Source organism: Lycium barbarum, chromosome 10 (genome assembly GCF_019175385.1).
Source record: "Lycium barbarum isolate Lr01 chromosome 10, ASM1917538v2, whole genome shotgun sequence".
In the NCBI taxonomy this organism is placed as follows: Eukaryota; Viridiplantae; Streptophyta; class Magnoliopsida; order Solanales; family Solanaceae; genus Lycium; species Lycium barbarum.
This window is the reverse complement of record NC_083346.1, coordinates 9,879,390-9,899,343: the sequence shown is the minus strand read 5'-3', so window position 1 is coordinate 9,899,343 and position 19,954 is coordinate 9,879,390. Positions and strand designations below refer to the sequence as shown.

The following is a 19,954-nucleotide window of genomic DNA, read 5'->3' as shown; positions in this document are numbered from 1 at the left end:
GGACCTTTTACATTCCCGAAAGCAAAAGGGACCTTTTATATTCCCTTCACTTTTCATCCCATCATTTTCCATTTACCAATATCAAAACCGAACAATCTTTCTATTGCATACCTTAAACTATTAAACTTATTAGTATCCTAACTTATCAAAAGAAAAAACCCGTTAATTTCCTTAATTTTACCAGACTAATAGCCTGTTTGACCAAGCTTTTGGGAAGCTAAAATTGTTTATGTTTTAAAAAAGAAGGTGCTTATTTTAGAGAGTTGAGTTGTTTGGCCAAACTTCTAGAAAAAATAAGTATTTTTGAGTATGAGTAATAGCAGAAATTATTTTTTAGAAGTTGAAAAGAAAAGTAGCTCTTCACGGAAGCACTTTTGGAACCTTAGTCATCAAGCACAAATTATTGCTCTAATATTAACAAAAGTGCTTCTCAAATTAATTAGTCAAACACAAAATGATACGTACGTTCCAAAAGTATTTTTTCGAAAAGCAGTTCTTATAAAAAAAATACTTTTTGAAACTAAATCAATTTTGAAAGCTTGGTCAGAGTTGCATGCTAGCTGAATAGGTTAAGCTGTGGGTGATCTTTTTCTACTATTTACTTTGTTTCTCCTTCTTGCCTTCCCTTTGTTAAAGAACATCCTTACCTTAGCAAATTGCAAATCAAAGTATACTCCATGTAGACATGATTCAGTTGTATTAGTATAATTTTGAGATCATCTAACTTAGTGACATGCACTTTAAGTTAGTAATTTGCTCAAAAAATTTTGCACGCACACACACACACACACATATATATATAGTCCCATTACCTAACTACTATGTGTAACACTCATAACTTTCTTAATGCAGACTTAACCTATAGGCATGAGTTAGGAATGAACTACAACTTCATCCGTCTAGATTTGATTGTTGGTTCATGTCTACAGGTAATGAGTGATTCACTTTCTTTTTTTGGTAACATCTTACTTTTTGACTTTTTTTTTTCACTCCAACAAAATGACAGGCTCCTGAGGATGTGGACAAGCTTCGTAGCGTTGGAGTAAAAACTATTTTTTGCTTGCAACAAAATCCAGATCTTGAGTATCCATGAAAATATGTCATGATTGTTTATTTCATGTTGGATCAGGCAAATCTATATCATGGTTCAATCTATGACATTCTTTACAAGTCCTTAATTTAGTGTTTTCCAGATATTTTGGGATTGATATCAGTGCAATTCGAGAATACGCCAGTAAATGCAGTGACATTGAACTTTTGCGTGCCGAGATAAGGTTAGTTTATAACATTTGCATATGCCTGCCATTGCAGTGACATTGAACATTGCAATATTGCAATCTGTAGAGTACTAAAAAGATAAAATTATTACTATTTCAAGAATATTTGCTAAATGTACACTATCTCACTTTCTGATGTTGGGAAAGTGGTTCTTCACAGGGGCGGATCTAAAGGAGAACCTACAGGTTCACGTGAAACCCGGTAAATTCTGCGCATAGCTCTATATGTATTAAGAAATCCACTAAATATCGGCATATATTTGACTGTGAACCCAATTATTATTGTATATTAACTTGAGGTCGTTGTGAGAACCCATAAACTTAAAATCCTGAATTAGCCTCTGGTTCTTCATTATATGGTCTGAAATATCTCGGTATTTTCGTTCTAGCCCCGCCAAGCTAAGGTGAAAACAGAAAGAAGTGCTTCCAAAATTGGCAATATGTTGTAATTGAACAGAAATTGTTAGTGATTGATGATTGCAAGTGAACTATATATTGTGCATACAAATTCCAAGAATTGGACAAGCATCTTTCTTTTTTGTGGCTTTATAAATTTTTATATTCGCTACAATATGTCAATGCCATGAAGCATTTCCAAAACGTTAAATCTCATGATGCTAATTCCTAAGTGTTTCTGATGGTTGATGAAGCAGGGATTTTGATGCATTTGATTTGAGGTTGCGGCTTCCGGCTGTATTAAGCAAACTGAACAATGCCATCAATAGAAATAGGGGTGTGACTTACATACATTGCACCGCCGGACATGGCAGAGCTCCCTCAGTTGCGGTATGTGCTTATGAGTTTCTTTATGTCTCCCGAGGGTTGCAACTACATTAAGTAACTAAACTAAATGATAGTGAGTCTAGCCATGGAAGTTTTCTCCCTCTTGCTTGTTTTATTACAATTGTTTATCAACACTTTAATTACATAGAGCACAATGTCATTTCTCAAGAGAAAAACAAGTAGGAGGAACAGACCATTTGATGGCTTGTCATGATACTCCAAGTTAGAGCGTTGACCAATAGTATGCTTTGAACTGTGTGACCATCTCATTTAAAAGTTTAAGCAGTTAGAAAAGACACACTTTTGTTTACATAATTATGTATTAGCACACCCTTTACATGGAAATCAGATGCATGAGAAAATTTCTTTTCAAAAGATTGTGACAATACTTGAATTTAGGACCTCTGTCTATTGTGGTCAGGAGCGGATCTAGGATTTGAAGGTGGCGGGTGCCATAATTTTCTTCAATGTACATCTTGTTAGGAACGTGTATTCGGTTCGGGTCCTCTCTTTTTAGTTTATCCGGGTCAACTTAATAGGCTTTTTTTATTTGCAAATATGAAATTACATCTCAAAAATCAAGAACAAACATAATTAGCATCTTAAACAAGGAATCACACCCATTAACAACAGAAATAAAAATCAACATTTTCACCAAGGGATTTGCACATCTTATGTATATTAAAAATGAATTTGCACAAGTAAAATAATATCTTCAATAAGGAAATTACATCAATCAAAATAAGAAAAATAATAGAAAAACACTTCAATAAGTAAATACACCTCATAAGTAAATGTAGAATTACATAAACTATAAGTTTTCAAAAATAAATCATAAATTTCATGTTTTTGCTAAGCAGTGCTTACGAAATTTTCATCACAATTAAGAAGTAAAGTGATTTAAATTGAATTTAACAATTATAGAATAGCATAAATTTTTATAATACACTCCCTCCGTCCATTTTTATTTGTCCATTATACTAAAAATATATGTCCACTTTTACTTGTAAGTTATATAGTTTGAAAAATCAAGACATAATTTACCATTTTATACATATTTTACCCTTATTATTAAGTACTCCAATTCCTTTCTCATTTTATTTATTGCTTATTAAGGGTTTCCCAAGTCAAATATAGATAATTAAACATGGACGGAGGGAGTAATTAACAAAAGAAACTATATAAAAAAAATTGAATTTTGATCTCAATCCAAAATTCCCATTGAGACCCAAGTTTTTTAATTTAAATGCTCACTGATTTGAGATTAAGAGAAATGCTTAATTTAAGGGATTTTAAAGTTTCTATTTGTGTGAAATGCTTAATTTAAGGGATTTTAAAGTTTCTATTTGTGGGTTCTCGCTAGAGATCACAGATAAAATAATAGAAAAGAGGAAAGACAATATAAATAATAAAAAGATAAATAGAAAATTGGGAGAGCCGAAAAAAGAATTACCAGTATAAAGGAAGTAAAAAGCACAAAGAAAAATAGGAGTCGGAAAATGTTCAAGATAGATTTAAATTTGTGTCTATCAGCCGTGACACCTTTGTCTAATTTACGACGGGGGTGGCAGGATCAAATATTTAACCTAATTTAAGTAAATTACAACATAAATATATAAAAAAATTATTAATCTAGGGGGTGCCATGCCACTCCCATCCCAAAGGGTGGATCCGCCCCTGATTGTGGTACCATATTGAATTGTATGATCACTTCATCTAAAAGCTTAGGCTGCACACTTTTATTTACTTATTAAGTTAGCTACATTTGAAGTGTTAGTTGTTTATTCGGATTAGGAGAATATGATCTTTTTGCATAACTGTTCTTATTGGTGAACCTTGCATTTCATTTACAAGTAGAGTTTTGAGAGCGTGAGACATAGCCTGAAATGCAGTTACGATTACTATCTAATTTATCTTGTAATTTATCAGGAGAACATCCCATTTTATTTATTGAAGTTACCTTGTGATTGAACTTATATCTGTTTTCGGAACTTTGAATTACAGTTGACATATTTATTCTGGGTTCAAGGCTATAAGCTTAGTGAAGCTTTCAATTTACTCACGGTAATTCTTTTTCCCTGTATGTTAGTTATGAAGTTCCACATTTTGAAGATAGTTTTGCTGGTCGTTTTGCTATATCACCTAGCTAGTGTTCTTTGACGGAACATTCTATGTAAATGTAACCATAACCATTGAGACTGACTGATTCTTTTTTATCTTTTTGATCCCTTTTATATATATGATACATTTTTTGTTTTTCTTTGTTTATAAACTTTATTTGTATTTAACATATCTTGACCAAGGTTTTTTCTATCTTTTTGCAGAGCAAGAGATCTTGTTTTCCAAAACTAGATGCTGTAAAATGTGCCACTGTAGACATCGTGAGTTCTATTTTTGTTTTTACAATTTATAATCCCCATAGTTCCCTTGTGGCTTTTCTGTTCTTGATCAAGTATGGTCCTGTTTATAGCTTACAGGCCTTAAAAAGAAGGCTGTCACAATGACATGGTATGGTGAAAAATGTACTACAGTGGAAATATCTGGACTTGATTATTGGCTAGGACCAGGTAATAGCCAAGTCTCATAAATACCTATTCTTAAGTACTCGTATTTCTTAGGATAGAAATACTATAGTTCATCTTTTTTCAAATTTTGACTTTCAATTTGCCCCCGACCTGATAACTTATCGAAGATCAATGCTAGTCACAAGAAGTTCTATTCTTTAACAATCTGTATACGGTAAAAACCGGATGCGAGGCAAATTGGTGGAGCGAGGGGACCGACTGATCTGCCTTCTTCGTCATTGGAACGACCAAGCCCGGTGACCCGAGCACTCGTGGCCGTTGGTCCGTATAGCCGTTGGTCCGTACGGCTGTTGGTCCGAGTAGCCGTTGGTCCGTGTGGCCGTTACACGCGAGCCACGTGCCAGTAGCGTCCTGTCATGATCAACTACCCACCATGCGTGTGTCAGACGGTGCCGTCAGTCTAATCCCACCAAATCCGTGCAGAGCTGTCCTTATTATTTTTATTATTTTATTAATTCATATTGGATGAAACTCATGGAAGTCACACTATAAATAGGGCATATCCCCCTCCTTTGTAAGGGTTGACTTTTTCATTTTCCAAGAACACTTGTAATAGAAAAACATATATGCAATCTCTCTCAAATATCGGACTCGGTCCATAACAATTATTTTCATTTCCATTGTGCTTCTTTAAACAAGTATTGCATGTCATTTAGCAACACTAATACACTTCATCAACTGCTTTGCTACATAACGTTCATATACCTCATTTCCCTACGATATATTGAGATCCAAGCACATATCCTATACCTACTTACAAATTCAATTGATTATTTAAATCCGGGGTAAACAATCACATCTTCACTACTAGGGAAGGAACATTCTGAAATAAGAATTCCGTGTTCCATTATTGTAGCATTTCATTGCCTTCTACATAAACTGTGCATTATTTGATTTTTTTTAATTGAAGAGCTCATTTAAGAACTTTCTTGTAATGTTTTCAGAGAATACGGAATTTGATGCGGAACGAGGTTTGTGGATTCTCCATAGGGATTTGCCTGTAAGTATGCAGTTTTCGGTTTAACGCATTTCTTTCCTTATAATGATAGATATAGAATTACAAAAACATAATTAGAAAGTTTTGCAGTATGTGGGATGTAATATCTGTTTTTGGATCTTAGTATCTTCAAGTCTACACACTTTATGTTTTCACATAGACTATTCCAAGATCCAAAACAATCTAAAGAGTATATTCTTGTGAATTAATTGGAGAACAATAACAAATATTTTGTCAAGGTTGTCAATTCTAATGTCTCTTCACTAACAGGAAGGACACTATGAATACAAGTACATCATTGACGGTGAATGGACATGCAATGAGTTTGAGCGCATCACTTCTCCCACCGATCGAAGACGGAAATATCAACAACCATGTAGAGGTAAGGAGCTGATTTCTTATGAGAAGCATCCATTTTTATATATATAATATACACGAAAAATTACGAAAGTTTCAACAATTAACAAGGTTCTGAAACCATAATTGCATAAGTGCGATTGATTTAGTGGTTCAACTCATCAAATCAAAATCTTGGATTCACCTCTGATGATACAACAGCTGTGGCTGAGGTGTTTAGACTTCTCAATAGTCGAAATGTCTATTTTTACCCCATCCTTTCAATCTAGAGTTGCTGCCCTTTGACTTCCCGTACTTCTGAAAATAACAGAAATTAGGGACAAACAAATTCAGCAAAATCTGCCGCTAATTTTATTTAACGAGGATTAGCGACATATTATCAAAAATGACAGATTAGCGACATATTATCAAAAAACTGTTGGTTGTGGGCGATTTTGCGGCAGATTTAAATAATTCCAGTTTTTTTAAGTGACGGTTATTGTCTCTGACCTGTAGAACGTGTCAACAGGTTCTTGACGACATTAATCCAGACACTATCAATGCAGCAGTTCGGAAGAGGCTCTCTGATGATGATCCTGATCTTACTTCAACTGAAAGGCTCATAATTCGACAATTTCTTGAAGCTTATCCAGACGTAGAATGAAGTGGATTATGCCACACAATACTTACTTCTTATGCACATTGTAAACAAATTAAAGCCAATAATCTGCTATAACTCATGATGCAGTGTAATTAAGATGTGTAGCTGTTTGTAGTATTAATAAGAGTTTTATGATACGTTACATGAATGATTTTCATTTTTCTTTTTTGAGATCCACCGCCCCCCCCCCCCCCCCCCCCAAACAACCAATTCTCCGCTACCCGTTTTGGTGTATGACTAATCCAAATTCGCAGGGAAGTATCTACCAATGGCGAGTCTATTATTCGGACTCAAATTCGAGACTTCTAATTAAGGATAGATTGATAAGTACCACCTCATCACAACCTCTGGAGGTAACATGTTCAGTCTCGGAAGCTCACATTTCTAAATCCACTCTCCAAATCTTGGGAGAATTAAGTAAACATCTGCAAATCAAGGAAAAGATAAAATAAAGTACCCAAAAAGATAAAGAAAAAAGAAATACACGGTTGATATATATAAATGTAAGATAGTTATCGAGATCCTAAAAAGGATTAAAAGCTTCAAACTCTTTCATGTGATAAGAGAGCAGTCGAATCATAAATCAAATCGATCATAAAGTTACATTTATTCCAAGTATTTTATGTAAGCAGTAAGCACAAGTGTCACAATTAAGACTAATCTAAATCTTTTAGATTCCTGATCACATGCTTAAGCATTAAGGTGTGTCGGTGTATTTTTTGTTGGTCTTATTAAAACAATAATTCAATTTAATAGTGTTAAAATTGTAAAATAATGATAATGAACAATAAACAGTAGATTCTCAAGCGTAGTTAAATCTTTTACCTCGCCACCTTTGTTCCCCCCCCCCCCCCCCCCCCCCTCTTATGCTTCAGAAAGGGATCTTTTGAGGGAAGAGGAAAAGAAAAAGTACTAGATCAATTTTCAAAGAAATTCATTTCTTAAAATGTTACATGAAAATACCAAGTTTTTGGCCTTAGACCCTATTTCCATGTTATACTACCTCCGTTCATTTTTACTTGTCATGTATTGATTTGATAAACCTATCAAGGAGTCAAAACTAGAATAACAATTTTACTATATTACTCCTAATTATTGCTAAGTAACCTAATGATTAAGATCAATAAAGCATGATTTAAAAGTTGTGCATCCACTAAGAATTGCTTGAATTTTTCAAACCGATTAATAATAAGGGTAAACTAGATGTAAAATGGTAAATTATCTATTGATTTTTTAAACTGAATAACTATTTTTAATATATAAAACAAATAAAAATGAATGGAGAGAGTAATATTTTTTATGGTGAAATCTCTTTACTTTTTCTTTCAATAATTAATGACAAAAAAAAAAAAAAAAAAAAAAAAGCAAATGGGATCGCGTTTCGTAACAAACTTTTTTTCCCCGATGTAGACGAATAACCGTAATAGGCCATCGCCATTAATTTGATGAACCAACTGGTTATTGCACAATTGTCAACTCCATTCGATCTTGTGAAGGGTTCCGAGCAGGAAGATCAAATTATTTAATTTTTATTTTGAATAACATGCATAGATTTTACAAATTATGTAAAATAAATTTCCATAGTTATAAACTACATAAAAGATGATTGAAGTAACCTTTTTGGACTTTTCAATAATAATATTGTGCTGATGTAAAAAAAAATAAAAAAAATAATATAGTCCTACACAAAATGGAATTATTGCCGTAAGAAGATTGGTGGTAATCGTATCCATCTGAATCTTACTCTCTCCGGTTCAAAAAATGTGTTCATTTAATCTTTATTTTTTTTTTGTTAAACAAAAGTGTTTACTTATCAAATTAAGATAATTAACTTTATTTTTTCAGATTTACCCTTATTAAATGTTAAGTGATCAAATCTCAATATCTATTTAATTATGAGCAATTTATTCAAATTAAACTATTTTGCCTAGGCGTTAATATTTTCTTAAAGGATGTGCAAATGTGTACACTCTTTTTGAACTGCAGGAAGTATTATTACCTTTTTATAGGTTTAAATTGGGTTAACAATACTTTTGGTGCCTCGACTATTAGATTAACTTGATTTTTAGTCTCTATGATATCTGACTAAACATATTTAATTTTCAATTGAAATGAGCACTTTTGATCATGTTGCTTGTGAATGTTCATAAATTTATCATTATAATTAACCGTTTCATTACTAGTTACCGGTGTGATATTTTTATCTTGTATTGCTACTCGATATTTAATGGTAATATAATTCTAAAACATAATCCAAATATAATATACTTCCGCATTTCAACAGTCTAAATATATCAAATATCACAAAGACCAAAATTAAAGTTTACCATGAAACCTTTTCTACTTCCCCACCCAAACCCCCCCACCCACCCCACCCCACCCAAACCCCCATCCTCGCTCTCTCAATTTACCAATAATTGAATAGCCAAAAGGGTTATTATTCCATTTTAATGTCAACATCTTTATTTTCTTGTTCCCTAGTACAATTTACTACATTCATTCCCTAAATAGTAATTCTGCAACTCTTACGTTAATGATTCATCCCTACAATTTCCGCCGGCAAAGCGCGTAGAGCCCACAGGTCATGGCATCACGTCGTTTATTCAATCACGAAATTAAACAAAAGGAGAAATTCAGAAAAATAAATAATAGCACTTTTGGTCCCTATATTATTAAAAAATTCATATTTTACCACTTATGATATATGATTCAGCACATTTAACCTTAAATTAATACAATATGTGCTTTACGTAGGAAGTATGTTATATTTGAATTTATAAAAGTATATTACCTTCAAATATAGAGTAATAGTACAGGTTTAGCTTTAGCATAATATGTGAGAAATTAAGTGGTGAAACTGCTAATACTCCCTCCTGTCCATTTTACTTGTCATGTTTTTCTTTGCACGTCTGTTAAGAAAACATTAATTGAAAGGGTAATTTGATTAAATTATCCTTATTTACTCTTTATTCTCAATTTAATACTACTATCTTTTTTTTTTACCACATTATTCTATGTCCACGTTTATTGAGTAAAGATCAAGGTGGAAACAAATCTTCTCCCCGACCATTTCTACTTGTCATGTATTGATACAACACACTCCTTGATGCGCCCTAAATAGAATAACAATTTTATCATATCACCCTTAATTGTTACTACGTCATCTAATGATTGAAATCAATCATACTTTAGGTTGTGCAGCCACTAACAATTCATTAAAGTTTTAAACCCAATAATTAATAGTAAGGATAAAACATGTATGAAATGGTAAATTATCTCTTGAAAAACCAAACTGGACAAGTAAAAATTGACATCTATTTTTAATATAAGAGACAAATAAATATGGACGGAGAGAGTAATTAACTAAATCTTGATTTTCTAAAATGACAATTATTTACGACCAGTTATTTTTAGTAAGCACAGTGACTACAATGCACCGGAGGGATTAGTTATGAAAATTTGTAAATAATCATAAGTAAAAAGACCAAAAGTAAAAAAAAAAATATAAAACAATTGAGAACTAAATATGTATTATATCGAATACTACAAGACCAAAAGTAGAATTCACAAGTAGTTGAAGGATCAAAAGTAGTTATCAAAGCAATCAACAGTCAAGACTGAGATACAGAAAAACGAGTGAAGAAGCTCTGTAAAAGCAAACAAAACAAATAAACAGAACTACTATACATTTCACCCCATTCAAATCACACATTACACTAACTACTCCTTTCAATGCCAAAACAACAAATCAATTCACAAATTTCGCCGATTAGAAACCAATGACAATGGGCCGTAGCTCAGCGAGTAATTCCGGTGACGAAAACAACGATAAACAAATCAACAACTCAACCGGTGTTGGATTCCATTCGATCCGTGACCGTTTCCGTTTCAAACGCAATTCGAATAAACAACAACCGTCATCATCGCCGGCGCTGACGTCATCTTCGCCGGATCGCCACTGGAAAACTCCGGCGGCGGCGGCGAATTCGGCGGCGCGATCTCATCATAAAAACAAAAGGAAACTGAATTTCTTATGTTTTCAAAGGAGATCGTGTTTATACTTGTGTATATTTCTGGTTATATTCGTGTTTGCGTTAGCGTCAATGGTGTTACAGAGTTCAATAATGTCTGTGTTTAGACAAGGCGGCGATGAAAGAGCACGTTCCAAGTGGTCAGTTAGAGATGATTTGAAGTTAGGTAGTTCGTTAGAGTTTGTGATACCTAAGAGGTTTCAGCTTGGTAATGGTTTAGACTTGCTTAGAAATCAGCCTAGAATTGGCGTTCGTCCTCCTCGAATCGCGATAGTAAGAATTCTATATGCATTTGTTCTTGTTTAAGTATTCGAATTGCAAATTTGATATTATTATTAGTAATAAGAACTATATATATACCTGTGTTCATGTTTAAGCATGCGAATTGCAAATGTGAGATTATTAGTAATATTTGATCTCATTTTTATGTATTCGAATAGCAAAATGTGAGATTATTAGTAATATACAACCGCCAGAGAAGTGTTGGATGTTGCATCTGTTACTGCCTACGGTTTTCTAGAATAATTAGTTGTTTTAGTTGTAGGAGAAGTTTAATAGTTGATTTAGTAGAACATTCAGTTTCTTATTAGTTTAAGAGTCTAATACCTTTAGCCTAGAATTGGTGTTCGGCCTCCTCGAATTGCACTTGTTAAGAATTCTATATGCATTTGTTCATGTTTAAGTAAGCAAATTGCAAATGTGAGCTTATTAGTAATACAATCGCCATACAAGTGTTTGATGTTTCATCTGTTACTGCTACAGTTTTCTAGAATAATTAGTTGTTTAGTTGTAGGAGAAGTCTAATAGTTGATTTAATAGAATATTCAGTTTATTGATTGAGTTAATAAGAACTCTATATACCTGTGTTCATGTTTAAGTATGCGATTTGCAAATGTGAGAACTCTATGTACCTGTGTTCATGTTTCAATATTCGAATTGCAAATGTGAGAACTCTATATTACCTGTGTTCATGTTTCAGTATTCGAATCACAAATGTGATAACTCTATATACCTGTGTTCATGTAAGTATTTGAATTGCTAATGTGATAACTCTATATACATCTCTTTGTATTTGAATTGCTAATGTGATACCTCTATATACATCTCTTCATGTTTAAGTATTCGAATTGCCAATGTGATACATCTACATACATCTCTTCATGTTTAAGTATTCGAATTGCAAATATGAGAGCTCTATATACTTGTGTGCATGTTTAAGTATTCGACTTGCAAATGTGAGAGCTCTATATACCTTTGTTCATGTTTAAGTATTCGAATTGCAAATGTGATAACTCTATATAGCTTTGTTCATGTTTAAGTATTCGAATTGCAAATGTGATAACTCTATATAGCTCTGTTCATGTTTAAGTATTCGAATTGCAAATGTGAGAACTATATATAGCTCTGTTCATGTTTAATTATTCGAATCTCAAATGTATGACCTGTATATACCTCTGTTCATGTTTAAGTATAACGTGAGGTTATTAGTAATATACAATCGCCATAGAAGAACCCTATATGCCTGTGTTCCTGTTTAAGTATGCGAATTGCAAATGTGAGATTATTAGTAATATAAATCGCCGTAGAAGAACTTTATATGCCTTTGTTCCTGTTTAGGTATGCGAATTGCAAATGTCAGATTTTTAGTAATATAAATCGCCATAGAATAACTCTATATGCCTGTGTTCATTTTTAAGTATGCGAATTGGAAATGTGAGGTTACTATTGTAATATACAATGGCAATAGAAGAACTTAGGAAGCTTTTATAACAATAGCCGTAAAGATGCGGAAGAAAACAAGTTCAAATTAATGAGAGAGTGAGTTTTTGGTGAAATTCTAAGTTACTATTTAGGAAGACAATGCAGAAGTTGATACTTACATGATCATGTTCAATGGTTGGTTAGGATACAAGTTCTCTTAGTTGATGCAACATTTTTATTACTCAGAAAGAATTTCCGCTGCTCATTGTATTTCCAAAAGAGAGTAACTGGATGATAGACCTTGAACAGATGTATATCAACCTGATATTTTGTAGATATGTTTTTTCACGTCGATATGAGAGCAATTGGATCATCCGGGTTAAACTTTCAATTATTAATGACAGATCAGTTTGTTTGTTCATGCATGTGAATGCCAAATGCTTATTTTGATAAAACATTCATGTTCACTTACAAAAATGCATTTGGTGTTCTTCTTCTGACTTGTAACCTCCAGCCGCAAAAATGTAATGGATGGAAACCAAAAAAAAAAAAAGAGGTGTCATGCACATCAACTCAATGATTTAGTTGCCAACTAGCGTTACTTGTCGATTCTTTTCTCTTTTCTTTGGGTTGAACCTTTAAGATCTAGATGCATGTAACTGCAGTTTGTACTTGAGCTTTAGAGCTCGGGAGATGATGACAGCTGATTCAAACTTAAGAATTTCCTATCATTATATGAATTGTGATATTGGCAGGATAATGCTATTTACAAGCCTGAAACTATAATTTAGTGTTTGTTTGAATTTGGAGGATATGCTGTAACATTTATTTGCTGAATGAGTGAAATAAAATATGAGCAAAACATATTTGACATGTTTAAGAATATATAATCCCCTCTTTTTCATTATTCATGACCTGTGATCTTTACCTGGTTTCTGCGGTTATTCAGTCTTAGCAGATGTGAGTGATTTTATTTTACATGGATTATACCTTTCCGGTTTCTAATTTTAAAATGCATCGAGTGTCAAGTCACCATTTGTAATTTGGTTGTCTTCATAATATATTATATCTTCCCTGTTGCTTTTTATATCAAAGTGCACGTTGCGTTGGTCTCTTTAGCTTTCACGAATTTAACTGTGCTTCAATTTGACTGTGTAAGGTCTTAGGAAACATGAGGAAGGACCCACTGTCATTGATGCTGTCTACTGTGGTGAAAAACTTACGGGGACTAGGCTATATGATTAAGGTAATTTTTGGAAACTTCAAGCTATAAAATCTGCTTGCTGTATCCTATATATGTACTGTAAGAGATAAAACTTTAAGCATCTGTGCAGCAACTATTCTAAATTTCAGATGGTATTTCTGCTATAAAGATGGTATTTCGGCTGTAGAGATTATTTTTGCCCGAAATTTCTATTTGTGATTCCTCTCTGACAAACTGTTTATTTGAGATTGAGTGAAATTTTGTTGTAAAGAGGTAATTGGTCTTGAGAGCTGGGTCACCATGGCACATTGAGATTAATACACTTTAGGTTCTGGGAAACAGAAGGGGGTTCTTCTCTTGATGCTGGGAGGGGACTGATCTGGCAGATTGTGGAATTAGGTTTTAAACCGAACCATAATGTCAAATGTTCTTCGGAAGAACTAGGGGTGTCAAAGATGGCCCAAAAGTTGATGGTTCTATTTGAAATGTTTAAAGGAAGAATTTCTTCCTGTTTGCTCTGTAGTTTCTTATTTAAGTTCATGATTATTCTTATTCGTCATGATTCCTTTTCTTTTTCCCATCCATATCCTTTAAATGATAATTGCATTACACATCTGATTATGGACATTTTAATTTTTCGATAAGTCGTTGGTTCTCTATCAGAAAACTCGGGACTAGACTATGATGAGCGCGAAATATGGTACCATATCTAAGTTGTGACAGAAGAACTGTACCTTGTTTGATAGCGGTATATAATGGGTATGTGCAACCTTATATCCTACCTAAAGCTATTCTTTGCAGATGTATGCTGTGGAGGATGGCAATGCAAGATCTATATGGGAAGAAATAGGAGGGCAAGTATCAATTTTAACTGCTGAAAGATATGATCTCATTGATTGGTCAATGTAAGCACGCTCTGCCTTCTTGTATCCTCATGACAGTTCATTTCTGTAACTTTGCTATCGCTACTCTCAATTAGCTTGGTATATATTAGTTTCTACTTTTTCATTCATGCAGCTTTGACGGTGTTATTGCTGATTCACTTGAAGATAAAAATGCTATATCAAGGTATGGCTAGCCTGTTAGATGAAGCTTACTTTTCATTATTCTAAAAGATTCAGAATGAACATCATTATCTACCTTTAACAAACTAAAACGTGTGTGTGGTCTTCTGTTATGAAAATATAAGCTATTTTAATGTGAAATGTACGGGCAATGAGTTGTTCTTTACAGCATCCTTGTCCTATATTCTGAATTTCTCTTGCGAGAGTTTTAAGCATTACAGTGCAGATGTTGACTTGTACAACATATGAAGATGCTTAAACCTATTGTCACAAAAACATTTGAATGAAAAGCACTTCTGTAAGATGTTATAATAAATCAATCCTAATGTCAAATGGGCTTTATATTATTATCAGATGATGTCAACACTAGTATTTTCTGTTTTTATTGCTACATTCTTGATATACTCTAAATGATGCATACAAAGTACCATATCAATTTCAGTCCTTCTCAACATGGGCATGTCTAGGTAATACAGGGAGACCATGTGACAAAGATGAATCTAGATCTTGAACTTATGCATTCTCTATGTTTTGTTTGAGATATTATGGTTTGTGAGTTCTATATTTATGCAGCCTTATGCAGGAGCCTTTTTGCTCTGTCCCCCTTATATGGATGATCCAACAAGATACTCTAGCAAGTCGCCTTCATCTTTATGAAAACACGGGCTGGGAACATCTTATTTCTCATTGGAGAGATGCTTTCCGTAGGGCTGATGTTATTGTATTTCCGGATTACTCTTTGCCGGTATATAACAATATTCTTCTCTGTTTTTCGTTCTGAATTCCTTTTTTTTTCCCCAGAATTCTTAGCGTTTATTCAAAGTGCTCATGAAGCTTTTCATATACTCAACCCTCTCCTGTTATAGATGTTATATAGTGGGCTCGACACTGGAAACTTCTTTGTGATCCCCGGATCACCAAAAGACAATTGGGCTGCTGACAGTTATAGTAGGAGACATTCAAAATCTCAGTTAAGGGAGAAATATGGTTTTGAGAAAAATGATCTCCTGGTTTTGGTTTTTGGAAGTTCCGTTCTGTACAATGAGCTGTCTTGGGATTATGCTTTGTCCACTCATGATATAGAACCTTTGCTACTCAAATTTGCTGGAAGGAGCGATGTTGAACAGAGACTGAAGTTCGTTTTCATGTCAGGAAATTCCAGTGATGGGTATAATGAGGCTTTGCAGGTAGGATTCCTAAATGCTGTATTAGTAATTAAGATAATTCTTAATTTCTGCATCCTGTTTCACTCCTTATTATGTCCTTGTAATTGATGGCTTACCATCGCCTTCCTCTGCTCCACTAGTTTTTCATCTCAATCTTAAAAGAAATTTTTGCTGTTTGAACTGTAAAATGGATAAATCTTCTTAGGTATATTTGTGCATAACAACTGAAACTCATTTAGCCGAGGAAGTTCTAAATCTTTTTCTCTTGATTTTACACTTTAAAGGGCTTTGCTATTTTAGTTGCCTCCGTGAAACTTTTCTCCCTTTTGTCATCCAATATGTATTTTCCATTTTTTGTTGTCTTCATTCCTTGCTAGTGCTTTACCGTGTTATTTGTTTGGTTGAGATGAAAGTTCAAGTGATATTGAATAATGCTTCTCAACATTTTTGCAGTAGCAGTAATGTGCAGTTTACTTACTATTATATATGCAATAAAGAAACTATACTGTCTCAAAATTTGTAGGATATTGCTACTCGTCTAGAACTTCGTGAGGGATCTCTTTCACACCATGATATGAAGGGTGATGTTAACGGTATTACACTGATTGCTGACATTGTCCTCTACTCTTCCCCGCAACATGAGCAAGAATTTCCTCCTATTCTGATACGAGCTATGTCATTTGGAATACCAATTGTTGCACCAGACTACCCTGTCATTAAGAAATATGTAAGTCGATTAAGTGTTGTTGCCAGCTTTTTAAAGCTGAATAGTAGAATACTTTGCTTCTTATTTTGTCTTTCCCTGAAGAACTTTCTGTATTCAGGTTGTTGATAAAGTACATGGAATCATCTTCTCTCAACACAATTCAGATGAACTGGTGCAAGATTTCTCACAACTTATAACTAATGGAAAACTCACGAGATTTGCTCACACTATTGCATCTTCTGGGAGGCTGCTCTCCAGGAACATGCTTGCAGTGGAATGCATTACAGGGTATGCAAAGCTGCTGGAGAATGTCATAGCTTTCCCATCTGATGTCATACTTCCAGGAGACACCTCTCAGCTTAAGCAGGGCTCGTGGGAGTGGGGTTATTTCCAAAAGGATGTAGAGAATAGTGATGACATAGAAGATCTTCAAATGAAGGATGTGGATCCAATAAATTCCAGTGTTGTTTATGACCTTGAAGTAGACATGACAGGTTTTGCTCCTTTGATGAATGTATCAAGAGATGATCCAGAGGCTTCAAAGGAAGACTTTCCAAGCGAGTGGGATTGGGACATCTTGAATGAAATGGAGCGATCTGAGGAAGTAAATAGACTGGAGATGGAGGAGGTATGTGAATAATTTTTACTGACTAGCAGTCTTTTTTCCCGTCCATCCACAGTCCTATAACCAAAAGAAAAAAAGAACAAGGAAAAAGGAAAAAAAAAATAGATCTTTACTTGTCCATGTTTCTATTTTTCTTGATTTGCCTTTGATGCAAGATCTGTTGAGCACATTTTTTCTATATGTAGATTGATGAAAGAATGGAAAAAGACATTGGTGGGTGGGATGAAATATATCGTAATGCTCGAAAAGCTGAAAAGCTTCGGTTTGAAACTAATGAGAGGGATGAAGGAGAGCTGGAAAGAACTGGGCAACCAGTATGCATTTATGAGGTTTATGATGGAACTGCAGCTTGGCCATTTCTGCATCATGGTTCTTTGTACCGTGGGTTGAGCCTCGTGAGTTCCTGTGGCCTATTCTATATGTTCCAGTTTCATATGGTTTCCTCTCTTTTTTGGTATATCTTGGTACAGAAATGGAGTTTTTAAAGAATACGATGCTATATGTTAGACAGATTTGCTAATACAGATTAAGTGCATTCCCTTAAATTTTAAATTACTTCATTATGTTACATCTCTCGTTTCTTTGGTTCTAACTATGGAATGTTCCCTTATAGTCAACTAAAGCACGGAGATTGAGGTCAGATGACGTTGATGCAGTTGGCCGGCTTACCCTCTTGAATGAGACCTACTACCGGAATATCCTCTGTGAGATGGGTGGCATGTTTTCAATTGCATACCATTTAGATAATATTCATAAGCGACCCTGGATTGGGTTCCAGTCATGGCGATCTACTGGGAGAAAAGTATGTTACTAATTCTTGACGAATCTTGACGTGTGTACTTGTTATTCTTATAATTGTTAAGCTTGACATTGTCATATTCACATATAATCTCTATGTACTCTTTTCTTGTTAACAAGTTTCATATAGGATTCTGTACTAATGTATCAGGTTTCCTTATCTAAAAAAGCCGAGCTGGCCCTAGAAGAAACAATACAGGCAAAGGATAAAGGTGATGTGATATACTATTGGGCACATTTGGATGTGGATGGTGGCTTTACAGGAAGCAATGATGCCCTTACCTTCTGGTCAATGTGCGATATATTGAATGGAGGCAACTGCAGGTAAATATTAAATCGTGTACAGTGGGAATTGGACAGACTGATTTATTTCAACATTATTCATTCCTGCCAGCATTTTTTCCTTTCCATCTTGGTGGATAGGTTTCTTGTATTTCAACAGTTTAGATCTCTGTTACAGAAATTTGGATGAATTATCCATTTGTTTAGGTTTATCTAGTATAGGATACAATAATAAATCCCAAATTCAAGTTGATTCTATTTCGACTATTTCATGTTCTGAAGTCCAAGAAGCTGGAAATGGAGATTTCAGAAATTCATGTCCTATAATGTACAATGCTAAAAGAAGAGAGTTAAACAGGAAACTGGAAATTTTACACCGTACTCCACTTAATAATTACCTTCACCTTATGTGCAGAGGGCGGGTGTATTTTTGCTTTTAATGGAGATTGTCCTTTCATAGTTGTCTCAGCTAACTCTCATTCTTTCAGAAATGCTTTCCAAGACGCATTTCGTAGAATGTATGGCTTACCGTCACATATAGAAGCTCTCCCACCCATGCCTGAAGATGGTGGGAGATGGTCAGCACTACATAGCTGGGTTATGCCAACCTCTTCTTTTCTGGAGTTTGTTATGTTTTCCAGGTAATCTAGGCACAAACATACTTGTTTGTTTGCATAAATTTGGATATTCAAGTTCGAAATATGAATTGTTTATTTGAACTAAAATGGTTTGAATTACAGGATGTTTGTCGATGCTCTGGATGGTTTGCACGTGAATTCAAGCAATAGGACACAATGTATACTAGCAATATCAACATTGGAGGTAAGCCTGTAGATATAAATTGCATTAGTACTAGTTTCCATTTGGTATAAAGTAAAGCAGGCTAGAAGGAGAAGTTCTTATGTTTGATTTTTTCCGACCACCAGAAGCAGCATTGTTACTGTCGGGTATTGGAACTGTTGGTAAATGTCTGGGCCTATCACACTGCACGGCAGATGGTTTATATTAATCCTCACTCAGGTGTGCTGGAAGAGCAGCACTCAATTGAGCAGCGAAAAGGATATATGTGGGCAAAGTACTTCAACATGACATTGTTGAAGAGTATGGATGAAGACTTGGCAGAAGCTGCTGATGACAATTACCTTCCATATGAAACATGGTTGTGGCCATTAACGGGAGAGGTATATTGGCAGGGGATATATGAAAGGGAGAGAGAAGAGAGATACAGGCAAAAAATGGACAAGAAGAGGAAGACAAGAGAGAAACTACTCGACAGAATGAAACATGGATATAAACAAAAGACACTTGGAGGATAACACGTCTTGGCTAGAAGAGTTTTTTGACACCATTTGTGAACCACTTGGCTTCCAACACGACAACCAAGCTCATTTTTGCTCTGGGCTTGTGGATGAAAGAGAACGATGCCAAACAAAGGAGTGGTTTAATTCTTTCTAACTGCATCAACACACGGAAACTAACATACCAGACTGACCTAACTACATATATTCATATGGAGGGAGAGTGAATTAAGCTTGGCAAGAGCGAGCATTTTTGAAAGCTTTTATAATGGACATCATATGCGGCTCGTTACTATTCTCTGATTCTAAGAGGCACAATCTCTAGTGGAGACTCCATTACTGCAATATTTGAAATGAGCAGAGCCTCTGCTGAAATTGTATTCTTTCGACAATGTATATACTGATACGATAAAGCAAATGCAAATTCGTTTTACTGTGCT

General features: G+C 34.4%; 1 protein-coding gene and 1 pseudogene across 2 annotated transcripts; both read left to right on the top strand.

Moving 5' to 3' along the window:
* The first annotated feature begins 860 nt into the window (after positions 1-860).
* LOC132614798 (phosphoglucan phosphatase DSP4, amyloplastic-like) lies at positions 861-6,775 on the top strand (annotated as a pseudogene).
* A 3,457-nt stretch (positions 6,776-10,232) lies between these two features.
* LOC132612607 (uncharacterized) lies at positions 10,233-19,954 on the top strand. Of its 2 annotated transcripts, XM_060326704.1 has the most exons (14): positions 10,239-10,943; positions 13,531-13,617; positions 14,377-14,480; positions 14,593-14,643; positions 15,213-15,384; positions 15,506-15,826; positions 16,329-16,532; positions 16,630-17,139; positions 17,322-17,531; positions 17,750-17,938; positions 18,086-18,258; positions 18,705-18,857; positions 18,957-19,038; positions 19,143-19,954. In XM_060326704.1, the coding sequence occupies exons 1-14, from the start codon at positions 10,419-10,421 to the stop codon at positions 19,530-19,532; spliced, it is 3,171 nt and encodes a 1,056-aa protein (XP_060182687.1). In that variant the 5' UTR covers positions 10,239-10,418; the 3' UTR covers positions 19,533-19,954. The 2 variants fall into 2 exon arrangements, with proteins under 2 accessions (XP_060182688.1, XP_060182687.1); XM_060326705.1 differs by lacking the exons at positions 18,957-19,038; positions 19,143-19,954 and having other exon boundaries at positions 10,233-10,943; positions 18,632-18,767.

Excerpts from the sequence above, each read along its gene's own strand:
- LOC132612607 (XM_060326704.1), top strand. The coding sequence starts at position 10,419 with ATGACAATGGGCCGTAGCTCAGCGAGTAATTCCGGTGACGAAAACAAC. Across the intron at positions 17,939-18,085 it reads GGCGATCTACTGGGAGAAAA|GTTTCCTTATCTAAAAAAGC; the intron begins GTATGTTACTAA and ends CTAATGTATCAG. Across the intron at positions 18,259-18,704 it reads TTGAATGGAGGCAACTGCAG|AAATGCTTTCCAAGACGCAT; the intron begins GTAAATATTAAA and ends TCATTCTTTCAG.